At 34.4% G+C, this 19,041-nt stretch overlaps 1 protein-coding gene across 20 annotated transcripts in view; it reads right to left on the reverse strand.

The window, feature by feature from the left end:
* Positions 1-6,556: 6,556 nt before the first annotated feature.
* Positions 6,557-19,041, reverse strand: part of LOC130541769 (uncharacterized) — a 120,146-nt gene continuing 107,661 nt past the window's right edge. For all 20 annotated transcript variants that reach the window (XR_008955882.2, XR_008955885.2, XR_008955879.2 and 17 more), the window contains one exon: positions 6,557-7,013. Coding sequence is in view for 4 of the 20 variants with exons in the window: in XM_057303081.2 (XP_057159064.1) it covers positions 6,820-7,013 (194 nt within the window). In the remaining 16 variants the exon portion in view is untranslated. The remainder of the gene's footprint in view (positions 7,014-19,041) is intronic.

Consider the following 19,041-nt stretch of genomic DNA (forward strand, 5'->3'; position numbering starts at 1 on the left):
AGGCAGAGCAAGAAATTCTGTCAGTTCCTTCAGACACTGCCAGCACTGTCTACCCAACTCCCTCAACTCAGTGCGGGTTTAAGCACCATAAGAGGTATGTTCCACCACTGTGTGGGGTCCCTATATGGCTGAAGCATGGTTTGTGGTACCCGGTGGCAGCAGTGATGCTCGCATGAACCCAAATGGAAACGTGTGAGGCAGTGGACAGGTCTCCTGCAACTGTGGAGAAAGCACTGAAGCAGCTGGAGGCACACAGCACCAAGAAGGAATGCACGTTCACTTGCCAAGTCAGATGGGCGTTTCTGACTGCACTGTGTGAAGTACATGCTCAGTCCCACAGGTAACTGTGGGGGTCCCTGGGCTCTCCTCTGGGGTCCCATCAGCTTCTCATATTCTACCTTCTGATGAATCACAGAGTGAGACCACAGAGGAGGAGCTTCCTCCTCCTCCTCAGCATCAGACCAAACGAGAGTGTCCAGCTGGGAGGATGGGCGCAGGGGCGTGCTGACAGCTGTTTCCAACTCTGGCTCCAGATTGTTTATCTGAGTCTCTAAGTGCCCTGTCTGCACCTGGAAGTCCACTACCCTGAGGTCTTGCTCTGAGATGTGCACTTGGGCCCCCAAGCATGCACCTTTCACCAGGAGGTTCCTTACCTGTGGGACTGAGCATGTACTTCACACAGGGCAGTCAGAAATGCCCATCTGACTCGGCCAGTGAACGGGCATTCCTTCTTGGTGCTGTGTGCCTCCAGCTTCTTCAGTGCTTTCTCCACACTTGCAGGAGACCTGTCCACTGCCTCACACATTTCCATTTGGGTTCATGCGAGCATCACCGCTGCCACCGGGTACCACAAACCATGCTTCAGCCACATAGTTGACCCGGGAGCCTCAAGGGCTGAAGATCTACTAACCTCACCCTGCCGACTATGCCAATTATCAAGTTCATGACTATGACAAATGTTATGTTCAGGGTCAGGTTCCAGCCTATGCTGTGGTCCAGAGGGAGTGGGTGGATGAGCAGAAAGAACACTCGGGGGGCCGTAGGCAAGTGAAAGATGATTTTATTCAGCAGCAGCTCTCATCAGCAGCCTACTCTCACACTGTCTGCCCTGTCTCAGCTGCTTAGTCCAGTGACTCATCTCAGCAGCTGGCTCCCACACACAACTACACAGCCTGCCTTCAGGGTCAGCAGCTTAACTCTTCATCTCTGGGCACAAGCAGAGCCATGCTATGTCCTGGCTCCCCCTGTCTGTCTGCAAAGATGGACAACTCTGGCTCCCTCTCTCTCTGGGCACCAGCATGCCCGCCATGTCAAGCCATGTTGAGCTGAGCCCCGTGCACAGTGTCAGCAGGGCAGTTATACCTTTTACTGACAATAGTGGCATAGGGCCAAGGACAGCCTTCCCGCATTGTGGCTGCACGGCTGTGATAACTAGTGGAGTTACATGCCTGCTCTCTAAACTCGCTGAGTCACACATGATGTAAACATCCTACCTTGGCCTATCCTTGACCAAAGCACAGCCATGTTCCTTACACATATTGTCTTTGTGGAATCATTTTCCACAAAGTATCATGTTATAATTTTCAGAGCCACTTCTGGCACTCCCCAGATGCTCCTCATCAATGATCTTTTACTTCACCACCCAGTACTCTTTCTAATAATATGTTTCACCGTCAGGGACATTTGTCTTTAAGATAAATTCTGAATTCTAATAAAGTAGGTAAAATACCTTCTGCCAGTGACACTTTAAGATTCATCCTAGCACTGATTAAGAATTGAATAAAGATTCTATGTAAAATCATTGACCTGAATATTGAACAGATTTATTTTTAAATGGGATGTATGTTTTAATCATACAACAGAATTTAAGTAGAGTAGAAATGAAAATTGTGTAATCAGCTATCTGAATAATACTAATGGTAACATCAGCCTGATAAATCAGCGTTTATAGTCTTCCTTACTACGTAGCTTTTATCCTCATGTTCTGGCATAAGAAAATAATATTTTGATGAAGAACTATTATTAGAGCTTCACAGAGCTGTAATTTTTTTAATGCAGAATTTGAAGTAAAATAAAAAACAGAGATGACTTTGTCGAATCCCTATTCATAATGAGGATATGAGTCTTAGTGGTAACTGAGAACATGAAGCACAAAAAATACAGTGAACATTTAAAAATCTATATAACATTAGTTAATGTGTTAATAAACTATCTTCACAATATTTTAACTTAAAATGATTGTTATAAGCATATATAATTATGCTTTGTAAAGGATTTGAAAGTTTTACTCATTATAGAAATGCACGTAGTAGTAAGAAAGGTTTTGGATTCCCCTAAATTTTATATTTATAAAAATAATGGACGTTCATTTCTATATATGAGGAAGAAATTTTCAAAATTCTCTGGCCCTGTAACTTATTTTAAAGTTTAAAATATACTTCAGGTATAAATGAAAATATCTGTGAAAATACTGCTCAGTGGATTAAGTTCACTAAGCACATATATTTTTGGTTATCACAGAGTGAAATGTTGCTCAAGGATGTGGAAAAATATATATATTTTTTAGTTTTAGGAAAGACTTTGTGATACATAAAAGTTACATCTGATAAATGTTACATAACTCTCAATGCATTAGTCACAAAAAGGTTCTATTGAATTTATTTTAAAAATACTGCTAAGTTGATTTATGCAGATAATGCAATTACATGTAGTTCTTATTCTTTTATTTGCTTGATGCAATTTAAATTATACACACTGATTTGTTTCATTCTACCAAATAAACTTTTCCCTGGAGTTCCAAGGTACACTAGAAAGAGCGTTGCATTTGAGTGTTGGGAACCATGGTACAGTTTTAATTCTGCCAGGATCTTCTTATCATTAGGGTTGTCCATACCTGCCAAAAAGAGGTCAAGACTGACATGGACTGAGGCGGGGCTGGAAATTGACAAGGGTTGTTTCAGGGTAGAATAATAGAGTTAAATATTCTAGAACTAAGAATTTAATATTCAGCTTTGGAAGCAGCACATTATTACTAAAATTTACTTAAAAATGTAAAATTTCAAATAAACGACTAGATCTCCTTATGCCTCTCAATCCCTCTAGCTTCACTTGAAATTCTTGAACTTCCTTTAATTCCTATGTTCAGTGCAACCCTTGATAGTAATAAATTTCACTCCAAGAATCCAAAGCCATGGTTCATTGAATTTTTTACTGGTCAGATGGGAATAGAGTCCATATTCTACTAAATTACCTCATTTTTAGCTACTATGTAAGTGTTTTTTAGTTGTTGTTGTCTCACCATAATAGACTCCTGTTTTTTGATTCTCCCATTGATCTGGAATAAAGCAAGCCTGGCCATGAGCTTCTCTATAATTTCTAAAATGAACTAAATGAATATATTTAGTTATGATTTCAAGCTGATTTGTGGCTTGAATATAGTTTGAATTAGGATATTGGCATTAGTGTACACTGCTAATAAAAACAACTCTAACATCCTTCATAGGAACCAGATTTTACATCAAGTGGGAAAAAAAAAGACTTTCTTCAATTAAATGTTGGTTAGTTAGATGTGGGAATAAACAAAGACCACCCAAATGGGATAAGCAAAAATTATTTATCCAAATCTTGCTAAGGCAAGGGAGTCAACCACCACTGCTTGTATTTGATAGAGACTCAGTAGCAGGCAGGCCAGTTTGCAAGCTTGATAGTGGAAAAAGACTTCAGGTAACCTCCGATTGGAGACTGTTAGCATGAAAAAGTTGAAGACAGGCTGAATAGAGGTGGAACATTCCATTAGTTTGGTTAATGAGCATATTCAGCTTTCTCTGATTTATCTGATCCCTCTGGAAAATGAAAACAATTAGGAAAGCTGCAAGTTATTGATCAACTCTTGGTCCCTTTTGGCTCATTGTGGGGAGGTAATGGTTTGGTTCCCAAGGGATTTGCTGCAGAGTTTGTGCATTATAGCGCTGTTTTTATATAAGTTCTGACCATTGTACATTTAGTCTCTTAGTCTTCTGCTTTTTATCATTTTCTAATGGTGTGAGGTTAAACAACTTGGAAGCCTAGAGATTAAGGTCCTCACTGTTCAGAGACTGTTCAGTTATCTCCATAGTAAACTGTATTGCCAGAAATTCTTGACCTTTCTGTTGTGTTTAAAGAGTTCATCTCTAATATGAACAATGCTCCAAACCATCCTATAATATATTCAAATCCCCGGGAGGGTAGAAGCTGTATAAATTTCAACTGAAGTTATTCAAAGGTCCCTTGGGGTTTGGTTTCTGGCCATGCCCTACCGTTATTTTTTTTTTAGGTTTATGTTTTTTACAGGTGATAAATGACTTGCAAATAACCTCAGCTGTGTTTTTAAGGGATTCTTACCAACATAAACTAAAATAGTAAGTGATGAGTCTATACCATGATGAGTAGTTTCATGGCAAAATTTATCTAAAATCCATGTGAAATCATCTAGTGCCGCCAAGCAGCTGCTTTGAGTATCAGATGTGATCAGAGTAAAGGTTACAATCAGATTATTTTTTGTCTTCTTCTGGAAAACCAGGGGCTAAATGTAGAAGATTTATAATTACCTCTTTGAATTCCTCCAGAGAATTATTCTTTGAAGATTTAGATAGACTCTTAACCTTGATTAATACTGATTTATCTTGGCATAATAATTGGCTAGAACATTTTCTGTAGCTTCCATTTAACTCTTTTATTATTATTTGCATGATACACAATTATTATAATAGGCACCTTTCTGGGAAGTAGGAGTGCATCTAAGAATTCCTTAACTTAGTGTCCATTTTTGATGGGGGTTCCAGCAGAGGTAAGACACCTTTTTTTTTTCAAAGTATGCCAAAATTATGTGATGCTACAAAAGCATACATACTATTTACATATATCTTTAATTTCTAGTGTCTGGCTAGTTGATGATATATCTAGTAAATGCAGTAAGTGTGGCCAACTGTACTGATTTTACCTCAGGTAGAGAACTACTACTATAAGAGTGAGCTTAAATTAGTGACAGCATATTCTATTTGATAACCTCTAGTTTCAGTTTTAAGGTATAATTGATCCACAAATAATAGATCAGAATTATTGAAGGGTGCCTATAATATATCCAGTCAAGGTACAGAGATTACTAACTGAGGTAATAAGAACTGATGTTCTGTTTATTTCTGGTTAGGGCAGGAGAGTGGTGGGGTTTAGAGTGTTTCAGAAGTGAATAATAATGTAATAGGGAGAGTCTCAAAAGAGGTTAATTGGGTAGCTGAAAATTGTTGCATGTTCTCCATCAGTAGTAATGTCAGTTCTGCACTACAAAGCATGAGGACAAGTAGGGGACCTAGGACTACTTCATTAGAAGCATGGAATCAACAACTTTTGTAGGCACAGCTATTGCTCTAAGACAAACAGAATGAATCTTTGCAATTAGGCCAGTGGAGAAGCTATAGGTTTTTGATGTTTCCTATGAAGTTGAGTTAAAACTCCAAGGACTTGCCCAGATATTTCATTCACAAATAGACAAAATGACTTTTAATAGTTAGTAACACCTAGGGAAGGCTGTTAAAAAGCATCTTAAGATTAGAGAGTCCATTTCATCTTTGGGCTCCCAGAGTAGAGGGTCTGTCACCAAGGACTTAGTCAATTCATAAAGAGATATTGCAATCTCAAAAAAAAAATTAAGATTGGTTAGTCTTCCAGCTAGCAGGACAGACTACTTTTTTCTGACAAGATATACCATGATGTAAATAATGAACAATGTCTTGGGAAAAATGTGATTTATCTTTTGAAACTTTGTGCCCCTTTCCTGCAAAGTCTGAGAGCAAAAATAAAACAAAACCTTTCAAAGAGCTTCCTTGTTCTCTGAGAAAAGTAAAAGAGCACCACATGCTGCACCATAACTGAACCTCAAGAGAAATGTAATTCCTTTAAGTCTTGATTTAGGACTGAGAAAAAATAAGAGGGGTTATCAAAGACTCTCTGGAGCATGACTATCCAGGTATGTTGTGTTCCTTCCGGGAGAAGGCAAAGTGGTATTGATTTTCCTAGTCAAGAGACACACTGAAAAAGTCAGAGCAAAGATATATTATAGTGAAGCAAGTTGCTTCAGGAAGAATTAATGACAGGATGCTCACTGGGTTACGTATTACCAGGAAGAGAGGGATAACAAATTTGTTGATGGTTCTGAGGTCTTGAACATATTGATGTCCTCATCCATTTGGTTTCTTTATTGATAGGAAGGGAGTGTTACAAGGACTAGTGCTGGGTATAAGAATACCTTCATGTATTAAGCTTTCATCATAGGTCTGAGCCCTTCTTTTGCTTCTAGCTTTAAGGGATATTGGGAAAGTTTGGGTAACACTTTGGTATAATCTATCAGAACTTTAACGGGTCTCTTATAACACTATTTCATATATCACTGGAAAGTCCAATGCAACCCAACAGTGGCTATCTCCAAGTGCAGATCTAAAAATCTATGCTTTTTCGGCAGGTGGAAACTGTGATCTTTGTATCTGGATCACTACCAGGTATGCAGAACAACAATAACAAAAAATCAAGAGAACTTCATTTAGTTTTATTGATGACCCAAAGTGAAGTTTATAAAAATGGACAGAGGTCCAGTGTGAATGTCAAACTAAATGTGCTGTTTGGCTGGCTTGAAAAACAGGCTCATGGGCCTATGATCATGTGCTGCTTCTTTTATGATAAACACATTTAGATAGCACTACTCAACGCAGTAAAACAAAAAGACAGCAAAAAGAAATTGAAAAAAGAAGCCCGATTCCACCAAGGATGCCAAGCAGATGGGAACCAATACTAAAACCAATGACTGAACTTGGAATAAAAACTCAAAGAATTCAGTGCAAAGAGAGCAGAGTTCAGACCAGGTGCTGACTTGTCATAAGGCATCACTGCTGCACTGGGTGATGGCTGGGGTCCAGAGCAATGGGCAATGGAGACCATATCTTGTTGGAACCTCCAGAGAAACTGTGGAAATGAATGAAGACAACCTAAATGAGAACAAACAAAAGGTATTTATTCAGAGCTTGCTATAGGAAGGAAGTTAGCCACCATCACTTGCATTTGACAGAGACTCAGAGGTAGGCAGGAAAGTGTCAAATATTTATAGTGAAAAAAGTTATGCACTAATTGCAGGTTGCTGGCATGGGGATGCTGTAAGCTGGCTAAGTAGAAGCAAGGAATTCTATGTGATTGGCTAGAGAGCCATATTTTGCTTTCTCTCATTGGTCATAGGTTGAAAGCAGGGGCAAAATTAGAGATGCTGGGAATTATTGACCAATAACTGGTTGTATTGGACTGACTCTTGTAGAGGTTGTGGTTTGTCTTCTTGGACTGATTGTAGGAGAAAAGGCCGGAGGTCAGAGCTTTATTGTTATATATAATCTGTATTTTGTCTATTTCTATACTCAGCATCTCAAGACCTTTGTGGATGAATAAAATATATGTTGCAATTGTTGTTTTGTTGTTCATAACAGATTATGAGAAACAAAATATGTAATGGGAACAATTTTTTCCTGTTCTATGTGTAATATATTAACTTTCAAAGAAGCTGAAACCCAGTAACGTATTTCCCTATATTTTGTGGAGCTATCCAGTTCCTCATTGTCACAGCATTTATTAGAGATATATGTGTTTTCTCCAGAGTAAGAGACATCTGGGAAACAAGGTCTCCTGAAATATCATGTGACTTGGCCTCAGCAATTAGTATGAACAGAATGGAAATAAAAAATAAAAACACAAAAACTTCTGAAAGTAAACAGAATAAGCAATAACATAATACCTGTACAGATTGCATTAAAAGCTGTCATATGGTCAGAGAGAAAAAGTTCTTGGATGAGGAAGGGGAGTAGGTAGAAAAGAAAAGTGATAGAGTGGTTGTCTTGATATGTTGGAGAGAATGGAATTTCTAATTGTTGTCTGACGATAGTGCTTAGATGCAATAAAAAACAAAATCCATCTTTTAAATTAGTATATTTGAAGGTTAAGAAAACAGTTCCCTGAGCCCTCTCTCCAGAAGAGAGACTAATATGCTTCCTTAACTCTAGGGAATATATTAATTTGAAATGCATTTCATGTTCCAAATGCACCAGCCACCAATTTAGCATGATGATTGTACTTGGTAGGAAAATAACAACTTAAAACTAGATAGTAGCTCAATTAAACAGTAATAGAATTTCTTATACTTTATTTTACTAATTTTAACTGCAGTTTACTATTTCCTATTACATGTATTCAAATATTGGTAAATATATTTTATAAATGTACAGTTTCTTGATAGTAAAGAGAATGTTACAGAAAGTATAAAATTTCTTTAACAACGCATACTTAATGGCTTTAAAAAGAATTTTTTCTTTATTTCTTTTTATTTTTCTTTTTATTTAAAATTCTGGTATAATTTTAAAGACATTAAACATTTTCTAGTCATACTAATTAATATCATACTCCCCCTGAAGACATTCTCTCTTTCTTAGCTGTCTAAATTCCACTATAGGAAATTTATTTAAATTTACTCCACATAAATATTATAATACTTTTAGTGTGTTTTTATGTTACTTCTCTTAGTTAATTGTGAAATTTAGAGCACTTAAATAATTTTAAGAATGTTTAAATATTACTCTTCATTGCATGAGAAAAAACAGTTTAGCATTTCTAAAAGCGATTTTTGTATGCAAGATTCCAAGATTCAAATAGAAAAAATAATTTAAGTAATTATGACTATTTTTAAGCTCATTTATACTATCTAACATAAAATGTATTTCATTAATTGAAAAATGACTTCTATCCTTAGTAAATGTTATGCCTGACATATATTGAGCCATGGGAAAATATAAAATTTTATATTAAAATATATTAATTTTGCTTGTTATGAAATATGGCTGATACTGAACTGTAGATGGCAACATCAAATACACACTGAACGGCAGTGGAATGTTCTTGGCCCATATACAAGAAAGAGCTTCCAGTTTTCCCTTGTTGTTGCTGAATGTTAGGTATCTTATTCTACTTTCTGGAAAATTAGATTTTTGCTTTTTTATTGCTGAGTCATGTTTTAGTAGAACATATCATTGTGAGACCGAATACATTTGTAGATAATGTAATCAAAACATGTGACAAATACAGTTTTTATTTTAAAGTGTGAAGTAATAACTAAAATAAACAAATGCGTCAGCAGTAAGGCAAGAAACAACAAATTTAAAGTACATGAACAAGCTCCATGAAACAGAGATGATAGTACCCAAGCTGTTCTAAAGACCTAACACCAAAGAATATTTCTTTGAGAAATAGTTGAACTCGCATTAATAAAGGAAGTATAATAAGTTATTTCATTTCTATACTATGTTAATTAGGAAAGATCAGTTGATGACTATCTTAAAGGCATTTGTTTATCAAAACATGTTTAATGAACCATCTAAATATAAAAAATCTGGCATCTCATTTGGGGTATGAAAATTAAGGTATAAATCTGTTGAACTTTAGGGATGAAAAGGTTCTTTTACAGATTGTTTCAGATTTTCATCCACAGTATTTGCAATTGACTTCTTGTAAAATAACTTGTGTGATAATAGCATATGACAGTGGAGGGAGTCAGGGATAGTTTGTTTGCTGAGAAAAAAGCCTTTGAAATTACCCCATGTATTAGTCTGTACTCACACTGCTATAAAAAAAAACACGAAGAGAAGATAATTTATAAAGAAAGCAGGTTTAATTGACTCAGTTCTGCATGGCTGGGGAAGCCTCAAGTAACTTACAATCATGGTGGAAGAGGAACCAGGCAAGTCTTACATGGTGGCAGGAGAGAGAGACGTGAGAGTGCAGGAAAAAATCTACCATTTATAAAACCATCAGATCTCATGAGAATTCACTCACTATCATGGCAACAGCATGGAGGACACTGCCCCCCATGATCCAGTCTCCTCACACCAGGTCTGTCCCTCAACTCCTTGGGATTACAATTCAAGATGAGATTTGGGTGGTGACACAAAGTCTAACCATATCACTCCATGTTTTATTGCAGCATTATTTAAAATTGCCAAGATGTGGAATCTAAGTGTCCATTAATGATGAATGGATGAAGAAAATGTGGTATAAATACACAAAATGAAATACTAGTCAGCCTTTCAAATAAGAAAAAACTGTTGTTTGCAATATCGATGAACTTGGAGGACATTATGTTAAGTGAAATAAGCCAGGCACAGAGAGACAACTACTGCCTGATCTCACTTATGTATTATAAAATGCAAAAAGTTGAACTCATAGAAATACAGAATAGAATGGTGGTTACCAGGGGTGTAGGAGGTGGGGGATGGTGGTTGAAAGATGCTGGTCAAAGGACACAAATTTTAGTTAGATAGGAAGAATAAGTTTAAGACATTTATCACACAACACAGTGAATATAGTTAATAAAAATGTACTGTATTCTTGAAAATTGCTAAGAAATTAGATTTTAATAGTTCTCACCATGGAAAATGACGTTTGTGATGTAATATATAAGTTAATAGCTTAATTTAGCCTTTCCACAATGTATACATATTTCAAAACATGTTGTACATGCAAATACATGCAATTTTTATTTGTCAGTCAAGAACAAATAAATATAAGAAATTACACTACATGAAGACACAATTAACTTTGTCATTTAATACTGAGTTATTTTGAAGAGTTTGTTTTATTTTTTGATGCTTCATTCTACACAGTGGAAAATAGAAATCAATAACACTCTCTCCCTTATTGTGCTTATATTAGGAAAAATTTAATAATGATTAAATTATCTCAGTGTTGACACCCAACCATTTAGATTCCTGATTCTATTCCTAAGCCTTATTTTAAAGGGACCATATTTTAATACAACAGAATACATTAAAATAAATACAATTGTGTATATGTACATATATATTTTTGTAAATATAAATTAGGTGTGTATATATACACACATATACATATGTATATACATGTACATATACATGTAAAATACATATGTAAAATGCATATACATACAATACACACATACACATATATGTATACATGTTTATACATATATGTATACATACATGTGTGTGCATATGTGTATGTGTGCATACATACATATATGTACATATACATACACATATATGCACGTATATGGGCATGTGTACACACATATACATATATGTACACACATATACATATATGTACACATACATATATGTATATGTATTAAAGTACACGTAAAATACATACACATATATACATACACGTGTATATACATATATACATACACGTGTATATACATATATACATACACGTGTATATACATATATACATACACGTGTATATACATATATACATACACGTGTATATACATATATACATACACGTGTATATACATATATACATACACGTGTATATACATATATACATACACGTGTATATACATATATACATACACGTGTATATACATATATACATACACGTGTATATACATATATACATACACGTGTATATACATATATACATACACGTGTATATACATATATACATACACGTGTATATACATATATACATACACGTGTATATACATATATACATACACGTGTATATACATATATACATATACATGTAAAGATCTAAGTAAATGGAGAGATATTCTAGGTTAAAAAATTTACTTCCTGGCTAACACGGTGAAACCTTGTCTATACTAAAAATACAAAAAATTAGCTGGTCATGGTGGCATACACCTGTAGTCCCAGCTACTCGGGAGGTTGAGGCAGGAGAATCACTTGAACCCAGGAGGTGGAGGTTGCAGTGAGGCAAGATCGTGCCACTGCACTCCAGCCTGGGTGACAGAGCCAGACTGTCTCAAAAAAAAGAAAAAATACTTTATTTTAAAAATGCATTTAAATTTCAATAATTCAATAATGATTTACATATTTTTATGCATTTAATTTAGGTGAGAAAAAATGAGTAGACATATGTAATAATACAAATGTTTGTTTGTTTTGGAATTTACATTAAAGTTCTTAATTATTTTGTAACATCGTTAAAAACAAATGTAGCAAGGCATTAAGTATGTCATTGTCCATTACTACAACAACTTTTCACATTTATTCCCTATATTTTTCTGCCACAGCTGGTAATTCAAGAGAAAATTCCTGGCATCCCCTTCAAGTTGTAAAGTTCATGTTATTTGAGTTGTAAGTAGTATAAACAAAAATATTGAGTTAGATTGAAGATTGTAATAAGATTCAGGAGATTGTGGTACTACTGAAACCTAAGACCTGGAATGGACAGAAGAAGCTATGAAATCCAGGGACCATAAATAAAATATACTATATAGTTAGTGGCCTATCTTTGTTAAGAGTAAACCTTTTTTTTCAGTTTTGAGAAAGAATCAAGGGACTAAATAAAACAAGTTGATCAGAGTTTTGATCCAAAATAATTACAAACTGAAAGAAGTCTCTGAGAATTCAAGAAAGAAATCACAAACCTCCAGTGAAGCCTAAGGAATATCTTTGAAATTCATAAAAATAAACTACAAAAATTCATACAATTCATACAAAAAAACTGTTTTTTGGAAATAAAGAAAACACATTTTATCTAAAACTGTGTATTTCACATGTAAGAGTAATAAAGAAATAAAAATGGGAAAACCAAAATGTAATCTAAATACATAAATTTTATAAAACTGCTGTATGAATAGAAAATGAAATAAAGCTTATATGAATAGAGAATGGAAAAAAAATACAATGACTACCCATGTGTGTTATTATTGTTATACTAGAAAAGTTCAAATAAAGAATGTAGTGTACATTTCAGAATTGCTGAGAGTAACTCTCAAATGTCTCACCACAAAAATTGATGGGTAAATGAGGTGACAGATATGTTAATTAGCTTGATATAATCATTACACTTTGTATGCATATATCAAAACATCACCTTGTACCCCATAAATATATATAATTATGGTTTGTCAATTAAAAATATGAATAATAAAAAAGCTTGTGCTCACAAGCTTATCTTGTGGATTTATTAGTAATAAAGCACTACTATATGCCAGTCATGAAGTCAAATGCCAACTGGTCCAAAGTCATCAATACTATTATGAAATTCTATGGAATTCAATGTATCGTTGGTTCCACATAATCTCCCATCTTCAAAGTGTTTCTGCAAATGCCTATTTTTTGGATAAGTAATCAGTTAAGGCTGAAAGGTAGACTGTGGAGATATGATTTCAGAAGTAAGTCAGTTTGAAACCCCAGGAATGTAAGGGATTGCTGTGTGTAGTAGTGTTTGCAGACCATTGAAATTGATTATTTCCTATATGTATTTATATGAATTATTTGGAGTACATATATTCATGCATATATGTTGTTAATAATAAAATTCAGCATACTGAATATACAATTAATAATATATTGGTGATTAATTATTAATCTATTATATTATATATATATTTATTTTAAATTGTCCACCTAAGTAGAACAGACAGTGTTATCAAAATCAAGAACATGGCAGAGTTTTAATGGGTGAAATATATAGTTTAGATATTTCTATATTATCTAATAAAGCATGTCTTACTGGAAGTTCTATGGTCGCTTTTTAACTAGAGCAGAGGTAGACAATTTTTTTCTTCAAGGGTCATGTAGTAAATAGAATTAGGACTTGGAAAAAGGCAAAATCTGGATGATTATATTACCTTTTGATAACATTGTTTAAAATGTCACCACTTAAAAATGAAAAATGAAAACCAAGTTATGCCTATACAAAATGGGAAGCAAGCTGAATTTAGCCAGTAGTCCATGGTTTTCTAACCTGTGATCCAAACCACAGAAAGACTGTCTATATCAATAACAATTATTCATATTAGATATACATGGATTTTCTCAATCATAGAAATCTCAGCTATTTTTTTCCACTATGCTTTCATGAAATATTTTCTACCTCTGTTTCTATGTAAGCATACGAAGTATTATTTCTCTACATAATTGGGATGGCCATACATACTGGTTTTTCTGCATCACTATCAATCTATGAATATTATACTGCATTATTATTAATAGCAGCATCTTTCTCTAATATTACCATATTTAGATGATAAATTACACAGAAGTTATTTACAATGAGCATCATTTTGTTTCAGTTATTTTATATAGGTCATGTGTGTTTTACTTTTATGTTTCATTGTCTCAAAATTACTAATAGATGCCTTAATATATATAATTTAATAGATTTCAACCCATTAATCTATAAGAACATAATTGACATAGTCAGCTTCACATCTGTCAAACCACTCTTTTATTCTGTCTGTACCGTTTTGATTCCTGTCAAATCCACCAGCACTGCCTTACATGCTATCTTTATGCTCCAGATTGGAAACTGTTATTCCATCTCTCAGAATTTTCTTCATAGATGGTGATTGATTCCTCCCCTGTTATTATAAAGTCCTTTTCACTTAGCTGACAGGTTACTAAAGAAAGCATAGAGAATTTCCACCCATACCAGTTAAAGACAAACGATAAAAGAAGAACAAAGAATTTTCAGGCAAAGTAACTGTATGTACAAAGGCCTTGAAGCAGAAATAAATCTGGTGTTTGAGAAAAGTCATATAATTAGGGCATGATCTCCTAGATAGTCAATTTGACCAAATATATTGCTTTTTCTGAAAGTGATAACTACATTATAAAAAACTAGGCAACAATGCCACTTTATACCTTTTTTTAGCATATGAATTAACACACATTTATATATATGTTTGTATTTGCAATTTTTTATTTGCAGTCCTTGTTTTATCTGTTGGATGATAATTTTCTCCATCACTGTCTTACATGTTAAAATAGCTATGTGTTATTGTAAGACATTTTGGACAAGGCGGGCCACTACTAAAATTGTATTGTTATGCATCGGTTCTTGTTTTATGCACATAAAAATAAATTTAGAGAAAGTGGGTAAAATTAGTGTTAATTTAACTTAGCTTAACATTCTAAAAAAAAAAAAAAAAGCTATCCTACTCAGGAAAGGTATTTATAATGCTCAAAGGTAACAGGTTGTTGCTATATGCTGTGCCTCCAAATAAATCAAAGGATGAAAAAATATATATCAACTGGTGCAATGTTAATTACTTTTCAACATAACCATCAGTGTAAGGGGATAATCATCTTTTACTTAGTTAGTTAAATCTGCAGAAGAGAAAAGCATCATTTGGTTCCAGGACATTGGTTATATTGTATGAATGAAAGCTACTCATAATGTGCATTTTATACTAAAACATTTATGAATACAGATTTCCTAGAAAGTGAATATCATAATTTAAAATATAACCTAGGGAAAATATCAACATTATTTTCAAGCCTACATGGACTGTTTAATAAAATGAATATTTGAAAACTATGGCTGTGCAATACTATTGGCATTACATTATTGGGCTCCTGATCCTCAAGCCTTAAAAATCTTAACATTTAATACATGATCTATCTGTGGAGTCTAGCATCTTAGACATAGCTTAAATACATCAACTGTCTTCTCTTGCCTAATTACTCTGGCTAGGGTTTCCAGTACTATGTAAAATAGGAGTGGTCAAAGTGGCATCATTTCCTTGTTCCAGTTCTTAGATGGAATGCTTTCAACTTTTTCCCATTCAGAATGATGTTGGCTATGTATTTGTAATATATAGCCTTTATTATTTTGAGGTATGTTCATTCTATGCCTAGTTTGTTGAGAATTTTTATTATGAAGGGATGTTGAATTTAACAAATGCTTTTTCTGTGTCTATTGAGATGGTCATATGAATTTCTCCTTAAAACTCTTGATGTGATTGGAAAAGAGTAAGTCAAATGATCCCGGTTTGCTGATGATATGATATCTAGAAAACCCTAAAGACTCCAACAAAAAACTCTTAGTTTGATAAATGGATTCAGTAAACTTTCAAAATATCATTTTATATACCAATATTGACTCAGCTTAGAACCCAATCAAGAAGGCATCTCCGTTTACTATAGCCACAAAAAAAATAAAATACCTAAGAATATATTTAACCAAGGAGGTAGAAGATCTCTACAAGGAAGACTACAAAACAATGATGGAAGAAATTATAGATGATGCAAACAAATGAAAAATTGTCTCATGCTTATTGATCAGAGAATTAATAGCAGTAACATGATCATTCTGGCTAGGCATGGTAGCTCACACCTCTAATCCCAGCAGTTTGGGATGCTGAGGAGGGCAGATCACTTGAGCCCAGGAGTTCAAGACTAGCCTGGTCAACATGGCAAAACTTCCTCTCTATTTTTTAAATTATAAATTTAAAAAAATAAATAAAATGAACATTTACCCAAAGCAATCTACAGTTTCAACACAATTCCTATCAAACTACCAACATCATTTTTCACAGAATTAGAAAAAAAGTCCTAAATCTTATGAGGATCCAAAACAAACCACAAATAGCCAGAGAAATTCTAAGTAGAAAGAAAAATGTTCAAGGCATCACATTATCTTACTTAAAATTATACTACAAGGTTATAATGACCAAAATACCATGGTACTATTATAAAAATAGACATATGTATAGGTCAATAGAACAGAATAGCGAACCCAGAAATAAAGCCATCTATCCACCGCCAACAAATCTCTGACAAAGTTGACAAGAACATGTACTGGGGAAAGGAAACTGTTTTCAATAAATGATTCTGGACAAATTGGATGGCTATATGCAGAAAAATGAAACTAGATCAACTCAAAAATCAACTCAAGATGAATTAAATACTTAAATGTAAGACCTGAACCTATTAAAATACTAGAAGCAAACTTAGGGAAAACTCTTCTGTGCATTGGTCTAGGCAAAGAATTCATGACTTAAGAACCTCAAAACGTAAGTAACAAAAACAAAAGTAGACAAATGTCACTTAATTCAACTGAGAAGCCTCTGCACAGAAAAATAAACAATCAACAGAGTGAGCACACAGCCTAAAGAATGAAAGACAATTTTTTCAAAATATGCATTTGACAGGGGACGCATCCAAAATTTATAAGGAATTCGACTCAACACCACCACCAAAGCAAATAACCCCATTAAAAAGTGGGCTCAAAATGTGAATAGTCAGTTTTCAAAAGAAGACATACAAATGGCCAGCAAACATATAAAAAAGCTCAACATTACTAATTATCAGAGAAATGCAAATTAAAAACCGCAATGAGTTATCATCTTACACTAGTTAGAATGGCTTTTATTAAAAAGACAAAAAATAACAGATGTTGGCAAGGATATGGAGAAAATAAAACCCTTGTACTCTATTGGTAGAAATACAAATTAGTACCACATCTATGGAAAACATATAAAGATTTCTCAAAGAATTAAAATTGCAGCTATGTTTGTATTACTCCATTTTCACACTGCTGATAAAGACATACCCGAGACTGGGCAATATACAAAAGAAAGAGGTTTAATGGACTTACTGTTTCACAAAGCTGGGGAGGCCTTACAATCATGGCAGAAGGCAAAGAGAGAGAGAACTCATGCAGGAAAACTCCTCTTTATAAAATGATCAGATGTCGTGAGACTTAGTCACTATCATGAGAAAAGCACGGGAAAAATTTCCACCCATGATTCAATTATCTCCCACCCCAGGTCCCTCTTACAATGCTTGGAAATTTAAGATGAGATTTGGGTGGGAACACAGCCAAACCATATCAATATTCAATCCAGCAATCCCACTACTGAATATCTACCCAAAGGAAAAGAAACAATTATATAAAAAATACATCTGCACTTGTATGTTCATCGCAGCATAATTAATAATAACAAAGATATGGAACTAATTTAAGTGTCCATTGGTGGATGATTGGATAAAGAAAATGTGGTATGTATACACAATGGACTATTATTCAGCCATAACAAAGAATGAAATCATGTTTTTTAAAACAACATGGATGAAAATGAGAGCCACTACGTAAGTGAAAAAATTCAGACAAATACCACATGCTCTCAATTTTAAGTAGAGCTAATAATATATATACATGGACATACACCGTGGAATGATAGATACTGGGGATACAGAGGGCGGGGGGATGGGAGTGGAGTAGATGATGAAAAATTACTTAACGGGTACAATGTACATTAGTTCAGTGATGAAATCACTAAAAGCTGAGACTTCACCACTATGTGATATATCCATGTAACAAAATTACACTTGTACCCCTGAAATTTATACCAAAAATGCCAACTATAAAAGGACAAAGCAAATAATTTTGTTGCTTAAATGTTTGTCTGAGTGTACCTGAGAAGGGTGCCTGCTGTCCAGGAATCCCATTTGTTAAGCGTTCATTACCAAGCTTATCTGAGCAGAGACTACAGGAATCCTAGTCATCTTAAACCAGTCATGTTAAAGTATGAGTTCATTACCTCTTTCCTTTGATTTTAAGTTTATACAAGTATGCTTCCATGTATTCTCTTTGGTTTTGTGGTTGGTATATCCATTTATTATTCAATGAACAAATATTTGTAAAGGACCAAAACCTGATTGACATATGTTTATATGTCTTAGTTTGGATTTCATCATAAGGAGATCCTGAGACAAGACTATGAGTACAAGTACTTTACTGGGGAGGTGAATTCAAGGAATACTGAGTGGGAGTGAAGAAGTAGTGGAGAGAAAGGAGGCCAGCTAATAAAAAGTATGGATTCATTAACATTAACAATTCAAAAATAAGACATTAAAAATACATATGTTTAGCGACAGGTTTGTGTCCATGGGTAATTGGGCTCAATGCTACTTAATTGAGATTATCTGAACAACTTTGTAAAACCTATTTTCAGAATATATGCCACACACTTGTGCCCCTGAGGGATGAGAAAAATAGGGAAATTATTTATCAACTCTTTTCTCTCATTGATGCATCCTCAAAACATTAATTTGTTTGCACTCTCAGCCTACCCCCCTCTGTGGGCGGAATAGCTTCCACAGCCAGAGGACCCACAGGCAGAGGATGAAGAAGCCATTTTTTATATACAGAAAATGTCTGAAAATGCCCTCCCGAGGGAATGTGGGC

The sequence above is a fragment of the Pan paniscus genome, chromosome 7 (genome assembly GCF_029289425.2).
Source record: "Pan paniscus chromosome 7, NHGRI_mPanPan1-v2.0_pri, whole genome shotgun sequence".
NCBI lineage: Eukaryota > Metazoa > Chordata > Mammalia > Primates > Hominidae > Pan > Pan paniscus.